Source organism: Chaetura pelagica, unplaced genomic scaffold (genome assembly GCF_000747805.2).
Source record: "Chaetura pelagica isolate M959 unplaced genomic scaffold, ChaPel_1.0 scaffold10, whole genome shotgun sequence".
In the NCBI taxonomy this organism is placed as follows: Eukaryota; Metazoa; Chordata; class Aves; order Apodiformes; family Apodidae; genus Chaetura; species Chaetura pelagica.
The window spans coordinates 2,424,783-2,435,587 of record NW_009952263.1 but is presented as its reverse complement, the minus strand read 5'-3'; the positions used below and the strand labels follow the sequence as shown (position 1 = coordinate 2,435,587).

General features: G+C 38.4%; 1 protein-coding gene across 1 annotated transcript in view; it reads left to right on the top strand.

Moving 5' to 3' along the window:
* STT3B (STT3B, subunit of the oligosaccharyltransferase complex (catalytic)) overlaps positions 1–7,556 on the top strand; it is a 27,676-nt gene extending 20,120 nt beyond the window's left edge. The window contains exons 11-15 of the mRNA XM_010007498.1: positions 1–50; positions 2,415–2,588; positions 3,628–3,741; positions 4,789–5,001; positions 7,024–7,556. The exon at positions 1–50 is cut by the window's left edge and continues 122 nt beyond it. Of these exons, the coding sequence (XP_010005800.1) occupies positions 1–50; positions 2,415–2,588; positions 3,628–3,741; positions 4,789–5,001; positions 7,024–7,104 (632 nt within the window). The 3' untranslated portion in view covers positions 7,105–7,556. The remainder of the gene's footprint in view (positions 51–2,414; positions 2,589–3,627; positions 3,742–4,788; positions 5,002–7,023) is intronic.
* The last annotated feature ends 3,249 nt before the right edge of the window (positions 7,557–10,805 follow it).

Genomic DNA, 10,805 nt, shown 5'->3' with positions numbered 1-10,805 from the left:
GGACAACCTTGGTTGATAACAATACTTGGAACAACAGCCACATTGCCCTGGTAAGGGTGGCAATTTTCTATGCAGCAAAAAAGCCAATATGTTTACCTTGCAGTCAAATGTGAAATTGTAAATGTCTGTTGATAGATAGCATGATAGTTAAGGAAAAATTCCATGGAGTGGGAAACACAGAAGTGGAAGGCAAATTTTTTTCATTTATTAGAACTTAAGTATAAAGAGTTTTAGGGCTAGAAGGGATCGATTTTTGCTTCTGGAGTTCCCATTTTTTTACTCGCCATTTCCAAAACTTCACTTCCACTTCATATTCCCTTCTTTTCTTTATGGGAGGATAGACAAAATCTAATGCAGTGATTCCCCTTGTGATTAGTGCTACGACAGCATATGTGGTACCACTGCTTTACTGTTCAAATAGGGATGGTTTCAGTTCAGCTGTATCTTTGCTGACTGGATCCTGGAACATCACATGAAAAATGCTCACATGAAACAACAAACTTTCAGGCACCTTGGGAATTAGAGAAGGTTTAGGAATAGCAATGGAATTATTGCAGAATGTATGCAATTTTGTCTTCTCAAATTTTCAGTTAGAGAAAAGATGGGTGCATTTAATTTCTTTCACTTCTGAAGAGAAGGTTTAAGCTTTGTGCATGTGCTTAAAGCAGGGTGCTAGCATTGCCTAGGGCAGTTGGTTACAGGGACACCACCTTGGGCAACTTACTTCAGAAACAGAAGAATGCTCTGTCTTGTTAGCTGGGTTGTGGTCTTACTAGGGGCTGCATAAGGACTCATCACTGCTCATCTCTCAGTAGCTGTTTCTTCCCAGAAGACCTTCATCATGCCACATGAGAATGGGAGAAGGGCTTAAGGAATGTATTAGGATAGTTTATGTCTTGTGTCAGTAGCTGGAACAGCAGTTGGACCACATCTGCAGACAAGCAGCGCTCAAAATCCACGAGTTAAGCTGTGCCTTGAGCATATAAAGTCCTGAAAAAAATGTGTGTTCAGGAAGGGGGGATCACATGTATGTGCATTTTACAGGGGTGGGAAACTCACATGAGCCAAAGGCAAGCTTGGGAATTTGTACTGATGGTGCTAATACCAGTCAGCAAGACTTCCCATGTACTCTAAGGCACTTCTTATTTTGGTTGTTGACTTGACAGCATTAGTGTGTTTTGGTGGGCATTAAACTCTGAGGCCTCTCTGTGCCTCCCTCTTCTACAAGAGGGAGCAGTGCAGGTACTATATCTACACCAACAGATCCCTGCAGGACAAGGTGCATCATGTGAATAGACTGTGGAAGTCATCTGTATTGCATAAGCACAGTAACTTTCTGCATAACAGCAATTAGCAATGATGGTTTTTAATAAGGAACGCTTTCCAGGATGATTGCTGGCACTGTCAGCTTACATTTTGGAATGAATACTCCACAAAGGGGAACCCAAGCAATAAACATGTGTTGTGGTGAAGACCTGAACTTCTGCTGTAAATGAGGTGTGCCCCGGAGATATGTGCCAGATGACTTTCTCCTGCACAGAAATGGAAATCTGCCAAATAACTCCACGTTGATTAGGACTGTGGCCAAGAAGCTGAGGTTCTCAGTCTCTGAGACAGACTGCAGCCTACGCTGTGTTTTCTAATTATGTTCTTAACTGAATGTTACCACTTTGGGTGCAATATTACTTACACTGCAGTTACTCCCTTTTACTACAGTGATACATTATTATGCCTTAAGTACAAGAGCCTCAACAGTGAACAAGAGGACTGAACTGGATGCCAGTTCTTTACCTAAGTGAATTCTCCAAATGTGGGAAGTCACCTGTATGGAAGCGTAAACTTTAAAAAAGTTTTACTTTACTTTAAAAAGTTTTACAAGGCCAAAACTATGTTATGACTTTTAACTCAAGGATGTCTGTATTGTGACATTTTTTCTGCATAAATTTACCTTGAGTTTGACACTGAGGGTGCCTGTATGGTACTGAGTGCAGTGCAGCATGGCTGCTTCATTAGTGAAGGACAGAGCTCAAGGGGAAAAAATAGTCAAGCTAAGAAATTACTAACATTTCAAAGTATTCATTTCAGGCTGTGTCTAAAGCTTTGAAAATAAATTGTAATTAGGTGTTTTCTGCAACACTGAGTTTTTGGCAATGCAGCCATGACTTGAAAAATCTGTAGGTGGCACAAAAGAAAATCCTTTATCACTACATTTACACATGAAATACTTCAACAGGCAGCACTTCTCTTACAGAGGAGGAAATAGTTTAGGTTGGGCTTTTGAGTTCTTAAATAGACAATGATCTGTTTTTTTAATCTAGAATTAATATATGGGCTTTGGTCTGACACGTTATTGATCTGCAGATCTATTCAAGAGGCAGCTATGCAGATATTTAAGATACTTTTTAATGATACAGGTGGGAAAGGCAATGTCATCAAATGAGTCAGCAGCTTATGAGATCATGAGAAGCCTGGATGTGGATTACGTTTTGATCATTTTTGGTGGTGTGATTGGCTACTCTGGTGATGATATTAATAAGTTCTTGTGGATGGTGAGAATAGCAGAGGGGGAACATCCCAAAGATATTCGGGTAAGTGGAAACATACACAGGAAAATGCATGCTTGGCTGAATACTGTATTTCTCTCTGTTCATCATGCTCTGTATGATCTGGTTTCTTAATTATTTTTTTTTATATTGTTGCTTTCCTGCTCAATACAGTGCAGGGAAGTCTCTACTACTTAATGCAATTTTACATGAAAAAATGTGTTGTGGATTGATTTCCTAGAACTTTTAAGAGCGCAGGGGCCTGTCACCCTGTTATTTCAGTAATTATGGTTTTGAAAGTTTCGAAAAGCTCTTTTTTTTTTTTTTTTTTTTTTGCATGATACTAAAAGTACAGGGTATCTCTTGTAATTTTTGTGTATGTCTCTCACTGTGCACCATCATACTTTTATAAGGAGTGTCTGAACTGCTTAAATGGTTGGCATTACAGATTTCTTCAAACTCTGTAATAGTAAGAGAAGAGCTGAAGTGCTAATATTGACTTATGTAGAGCTTAAGTTATTCAAACATCTCAGAGATTGCAGATGTCTGGAGTAATATTTGCTTAAGCCTAACAAAAACCTTGTAGATATTGAGCACAGGCTTAAGGGAGGAGCCCATGTGCACAGTTTCATTTTGTACTGGAGATGAAAATGGCAGAAATGTTTTGTTTCAACACTGTGCACATAGGAAGCTTATGGTAACACTGCAAACCTTTTCTATTAACAATGCAGTGCTTTTCACCTTTCTGAAGAATGATTTTGATAGATGCCCAACTAACTTCAACATTTTGAGATCAGTTTTCCAGTAACTGCTTACTGTGAAGTGACAAAACTTGTACCTGCACAATAATGAGGATTTAGAAAGATTGGCCCATTGGGGTTGGGGTTACAAGCAGATAGTTTGCAACTATTTTACCATATATTTTTTTCTATTTTAAGACTAGCTTAAGTCAGCTTTTAAGCTGTAAAAGTCAGTTGAGATTCTTTGTAAAGGTTTGTGTTTTTTGTAGAAAAGGGAATGAGAAATGACCTTAAATAGAAGTTTAGTTAATACTGACTTTTTCTATCTTCTTTTCTTTTTAAAGGAAAGTGATTACTTCACCCCTCAGGGAGAATTCCGGGTAGACAAGGCGGGTTCTCCAACTTTGCTGAACTGCCTCATGTACAAAATGTCCTATTACAGATTTGGAGAGATGCAGGTTAGTGCTACAACTTCTACTGAATCTTTATTGAAATGTGATAAAACAAATGTTATTTTTTATATATTTGCCATCTTTTAGATTGAGTGTTGCTTGTAGTAGCAGAATCAGACGTAAGAGTCAGCTTCACAAATTAGAACACAGGTAGGCATGGTCTGCTGTATATAACCTTTAGAAAAAAACAATTTCTGCTGCTAACCTACAGTTGTGCTTAGCTTTTTGCTGTCCTTCATATTGCCCCAGATAGGCATCTTAATTCCACTATGCAGTGCACTTGCTAAAACATTAACTGTTACGTTATGGAGAGCTTCAGATTCGGTTTCTGTAATAGCAGCACAGAAGTGGAACTGTTAGTTGACTATTTAATATCTGCCAGAAACTACCCAATTTCTTCCCCCAAGTCACGTTAGTGTATTAAACAACAATACACGTGAATAATAAGGGAATAGTCACTCCCCTTTGGGATCATCAAGCATAAGAATGTAGAAAAATCTGCCTCATTTGCTTTTGTCTTTCCTGTTCTTCCCCCCTCCCAGCCCTGCCATGGGCCCTTCATTCTGATGTGTTAGCACAAGAGTCCTTTATTCAGCTAAAACTGAGGCCAGTGGATTTTATTTGTAACACGGTCAAATTTAACCGAATATCATGAACTATATCCAACTGATGTGGAAAACCATGAAAGTGCAAATTACTGCACTACAGAAGAGAGAACACAAGGGAGCAGCTTTGCTAAAAAGCTGCCACAGCTGCTGCACCTCAGACTTTCACTTGAGTGATTTCATCTCTGAGTGCAGATGTGATATTTCTGTTGAGACGTGAAGTGCCACCATATGCAACATCTGCAGGAGCAAGAATAAATTTGTCTCTTTCTTAATTGTGAAAAGAAACTGAGAGGTTTTTCTGTGTAGTAGTAACTGATGCAACAGAAGGCTTGTCCTTCGACTAGACAGCTGAAGCCATTGCCTCGAGATATAAAGCACCATGGTTTGCAGTGATGGGTGGTTTGGGTTTTGTCTCCAACTAATATGCAACTTTTAAATTTTGTAGCTGGATTTTCGGACACCCCCGGGATTTGATCGTACACGCAATGCTGAGATAGGCAACAAAGACATTAAATTTAAACATCTGGAGGAAGCCTTTACCTCAGAGCACTGGCTTGTTAGAATATACAAGGTGAAACAACTAGACAACAGAGAGACACTGGATCATAAACCTAGAGTAACCAACATTGTACCGAAACAGAAGTATTTGTCAAAGAAGGTGGGTTCCCAGTGAAGTAATGGAAGGGGGTCAGGAGATGGCAGTTTAACAGTAAATCGCACAGCTGGTGAATTATGTATTTCCACAAGCCAGAATGTTATGGATACTGTTCATGTTAGTGTCCAATATCAGACCTGCCTGCTGGTAATAATTGTTAATTTTCTGTCTGCTTAACTTACAAGCATGTGAAGACACAAGGCTAGATTTTTTTTAGGCAGAATGCTAACTGGAAATAGAGTGTGTCACTGGCTGTTACAACTCTTAAGTCTTCATGTAACTGGAAGTATAATCTCTAAAGTACATCAATTCATGTTTCAGTAACTATGGCTCACTAAGTAAGTAATGTGGAAGTTGCTTTCTGACTTTGTTTGAAAGTAGTGATGCCTAGGAGTTTAAAAATGGCAATTTTGTATGAAATAAATTAAATATGAAACTTTTGTTGACGGAACTTTAGTGTCTGGCTGCTTACTGTTTGAAGTCATCTTCATGGTCTTAAAAGTGTTAGCCATGGTGTGCTACTTCAGACTATTAAGAAAGATTTGTTTCCAGGGGAGGTGGGGAGACTTAGCAGCCCTCTCCTTCACAACATCCATTTTCTATATATTCAAATATGCATTGTAGAAGGAATTCTAGATTCCTGTCAGAAACAAATATGTAGCAAACTAAACTAGTGTAGGTAGTAAACTCACACTGTGTCATGGAAATACAAGGAAAGAATATTAGAGGGGAAAAGATGCTAATTTTTGTGATTTGATGGAGGTTCATAAAATAAGTATTTGGGAGATGCCACTGAAGCTAAACTTACCTTGAAAGGAAAATACAAGTTTTACTGTGCCTGTCGTACACTTTAACAGTGTAACTTCTGATCTTAAGTGACAAGCGGGACTATATTTATTAATGATAGGTGCATTGATCCCACTTAAGTGGTGGATGTGTCCAATCTCTGTCTAAAAGACAGGATAAAAGTTAATGCAAACTCTGATCCACCACTGACTCTTGCAGTACAAATAGGCTCTACTTCTCATTAAGAAATCAGAAAACCAGCAAAGAGACTGGGGCAAGAATCACTCAAGTAGGATTTCATCAATTCCTAGTAGCCACAGGTTTCCAGCAGTTGCTTCCACACTGGAAATTAAGTCCATATCCTATCACTCCTCCATGTCAGGAGTGACATTCCTCAAGCTCAGAGATATTCCATGTTCAAGTATTACTAGTTTGTCTCTCACTTTATAATATCACTATTATTGTGGTTTTTATTAAAAGATAAAAGTGATATTTAATGGACATAAAGGAGCCTGCTGGTAAGCACAGCAAAGTAGAGCAAGTGTGGGAGCTGCCTGCTTTCTCATTTGTTGTAGCAGGCATGTTGTATGTACAATTCTAGCTGCCATGAGCTCACTCTATTTTTACCACTTTGAAGTTAATACTATCAAAGATTAATATTAATGCTTCCCCCTATTACTACCTTAAAAAAAAAATAATCTAAAATATGCTGATAAAGACAAATAAGCAGAAAGAGCTAGCTAGTCTGCAAACCAGTGACAGAGGACCAAAGACTAAACTGTTATTAATGAGGTTTTCCTCTTATTTTTTTTAAATGCTGCTTTGGGGAAATATTATCATTATCATCTTGCAAACTTCTAAGAGAATCAAATAATGCAGAAGATGCAAGAAGGTATTTCCGAACAAAACTAACTCTACACCACTTCTCCTGTTTGGGCATTAGAGCTTTATCCTGTTGGTTAATTATTAATTCTGCCTCAGCACAGGCTTTCAGAATAATTCTATGGATCTGGTAAATGGGACTTGAAAAAGTATGTTTTGTGCAAAAGCAAAAAACAGTGTTGGGCATGAATTAACAATCCCAACTTGAAAAATAACAATTTGGTAACACCTAGTTGAGGATTTACCATTTAAGCTCTTTAAAAGCAAGGTAAAGATCAGACATTGAAATGCTCGTCACTAAACCGCGGTCAAGACTAAATCATTAACTAATGCGTTTTATTCTGTTTTTCTTTTTAGACCTCGAAAAGGAAGCGTGGCTACATTAAGAATAAACTAATTTTAAAGAAAGGCAAGAGACCCAACAGGAAGACAGTTTAAACACACTGTTCTGATTGCTAATACGAAGCAGTTGTCCTTGAGATAACCAGTCTTTGCCTTTAGCTCAAGTCATGTTTCACAGCAACATGAGGGTACAGAACCATCATTGGTCCAGATTATTGTACAAAATTTTCAGGCAATGTCTGATTAAAAATATTGGCTTATTGAGAACAGCTGTTTTAGATTTGTAATGTGAAGCAAGACAGAGCTGCTATCAAAGTCTAGCAGCAGGTTTTTTTTATTGGTACATATTATCCTTCAAATCTGTTGAGAATTTGGACTGACTGCACCAAAGAACCCTGTAATTTGGTCCTTGGCACATGCATACTTGTCAATCTTTTTTGGAAAACACTGTTGAGCTGAATAGCAGCAGTATGTAAACTGGAATGGTGAAATCTAAATATTACTTGTTATCAACAACTAGGAGGAAGTAGAGATCTCTTGAAATTAAACTTTCAAAAGAAGTTATTCAAATGGTTTGTTTTTTGGGGTTTTTTTCAGTGTCCTTTTACTCTTGCTGCAGGCTGGTTTTGATCTGCAGTGTAAGCAGCAAAGCTGCAGTTTTCACAGGAGGTGACAGGACAGATTACTTGGATGCTGGTTTAGATGGGACAAGCTGCTTTTTTTTTAATCTGGGATTGCAGTTTTGCTGCCTTACACTGTCATTTCATGCGGTAGGACAAGGCACATCTTGCACATGGTAGATACAAGGGCTAAATTTGTATCCTCCTGAAAAAAAATAATCTGCAATGACAGTAATGAAGGCTACAGTAACAAGCAGCTGAGCACCAGGTAGTAGCTGGTGCTGCAGAACAGAAATTGAACTGCTTTAAAGGAAATGTTTACATTGGGTTAAACAAGTATAGCCTGTTTAATGGGAAAAGAAAAAAGGTTGACAGGTATACAAACCCCTTTTCTGTGGCTGTCAGAGGTAGAGGATATGCAAACCTCTTCTTCCCCTCACTGCCTTCTCTTGTGAGGGTAAAAATTTTTCTGGAAATCTGTTTCTCTGCATTTTTAATTTAGAGTGCTTAAATCAATTGAAGAAATTCCTGCTATAGTGCTATTTGCTTTGTCTGTCTTTTATACTGTTTGGTTTGGTTTTTTTTAAATAAAAAAAAAAAGTGGTGAAAACTGTCAGATGAAATGCACTAAAATATAAATGGAGACTGAACATGTTCACTTTCCAGCTATAGGAAAACTTTATACAGACTTGAAAATTTTAAAATGAAAGGGTTTTGCAGTTTGCTTTCCTGCCACAGGTTGTAACTTTTTATAGAAATGAAACTTGCATCAATAATTTGATGTAAAATGCAGAATAGTATGTACCTTTCATGAAGAAAATGTAAATTTACAGTGTTCTGTGAGAATGTTACTGCTGACTTTTTTCCCAAGGTGTAGAATATTTTTTTGATTTATGAATTCATTTTTGACTCTGATGGTTTATACAGACCAATACTACAGCTGCAACATTTTCACAAAGGTAATTAAATCTGGATTTCTGGCCCCCTGTCGTTTGGAGATTTCATTTTATTTTGTTGCTTTAAAGCTCAATGCAGACCAGTTGTTGACTGTAGGGGAAAATAAAGTTAATTCAAGTTTTGTGTTAAGGGTGTTGTGTCAGTTTTGTTGTGATTAACTTGATAACATGTGGCTTAATCATCATAGTGATAAAATTAAGTCATTCAAACTCCATAAAGCAAATCTGGCTTCATGAAGTTGCTGTAATGAAGCCACAGCAGCTACTTAACATCCTTCCAGCTTATATTAAATAAGGGTAAGGCAGGGCCTCTGGTGCCATGACATCAAGCTGGCTGTAGTATTTCCAGAGAACAGAAACTGTCTTTCCCAAACACATGGTGCATTAAATCCTTCTTGCATCTGGAGCAGCTCAAGCTGTTCCAGTTGCAGACACACAAACAGAAGGGGTAATGATATGATGCATCATTTGCAGTATCTTGTGTCTTCCAAGCAGCTCTGCATCCTGCCCCCTCATCAGTGGCAAGAAATCAGGGATCTAACATTTGGAAGAACAGCTGCAAGGCAGCAGAACAGCTGCTGGTGGTCAGTCTGCGGTTTGGCAGCAATTCAGCCTTGGTTTAAAAAAAAAAAAAAAGTAGTAAAATTATGCCCTCCCACCTTTAGGTGTCTTTACAGTTTGTCTGATTGTTTTCCATCTTAGCTGACAGTGTTCTTTTTTAACACAGGAATAATTAATCTTGTCAGCTTCTGTAGCATTTTGGAAGCTATGGGAAAGAAAAACAAGCTAACTACAGGCATCTTAGCCAGCCTGGGCCTCGAGCTGCCTAACCACTTACCTGAGCTTTCTTAAATCTAACTTGAAGGCTTCTGCCCATGTTGTTTCATCCAAATACAATGCAAAGTTGGAGTCATTAAGGCAGCCACTTCGGTTTTTTTCTAAGTTATAAAAGCAGCCCTGGCAGCTGTTGTATCACTTCCCTTGGTTCCTCAGGAACCATCCTGTGCCATGCACATTACCTGGTTCTCCACCTGTATCCTTGAGCTACTCAGCTAAATGAACTTCCTCTTCTCTCTCAGAGATGAATCACACTTGTACTAGTGAAGCATACCAAGATTATCAAACAAACCTTCCACACTAGTTTATTTGCTTAGCCACAGCCATCTTTTTGTCATTCTACTAGGTCACATTTTGAAGATTTTGAAGCATAACTACCACAAAACTCAGAGTAAAAAAAAAAGTAAAAAGTTGAAGCCAGGCTCCAGGCTTCAGCTGCTAAGGAACTAAAACTGTGAGTGTCTAGAAGACAGTATTGCATAATTTCTGCATCACTTACTTAATCATCCCAGTTGAAAGCAGCGAGAGCAGACAGCGCAATCGGTGATCCCAGAAGAAATGTTTTGACATGTGGAAGTAATTCCGTAACAGAGGGGAAGAAAAGTCATTAAGTATCTTGATAGATTTACTCTTAAAAATTCAGTGAAAATCTTTGACTTAGCTCTCTGTACATTTAAATGCCACTGAGTAAAAACTGAACAGAAATCATATTTGGCTATTGCTAAAACTCAATGTCTTTAAATCAAAGGTATAAAATGTTCCAAGACGTGGCCTTGAAGGAAAGCAACAAAAGGCAAGGAACACAACTGGGCAGTGCTTCCTGCCCTATTGACAGCTAGTGGTGTTTTCTGTTTGCCATAAAAACAGTGCTCTGGCATGATGGTTTCCAACACTGCATGAGTGTTTAAAAGACCAGAGTGGCATTATCTTAACACTTGTAAAATGTTACCAGGAGCCATGAAGCCTCTAAGAACATTTTTTTTTTCTCCCTGTGCAAGTGTCCAGTGCTGCAATAATTTAGTGTTGTATTTTATGAGGCATCTAATCAAGAATATCTCTTAATGACAAAGATTAAATATGATTTTCAGAACCAAACCTATTGCCTTTTTATTTGTCAAAATATGGCTGTATTTTCCCCAGCCTTTTCCTAAAGCTGGGATGCTGCCCAGCCCTGTTTTCTCTATGCAGTGCTGTCCAGTGGGAATCAACACTTACCTCTGTGGTGTCAGGCAGCACCAACCCGGGGAGAATGCCACTAACAGCTTGACAAGCCCCTTCTATCAGACCTATGGAAACAGTTCCCAGGTGCCCTGAGTTTTTACACTACTCCTGGACATCTGAGAAACTGATGCCAGTTAACTAGTGCTTCAAGGGAAAGAGAAAG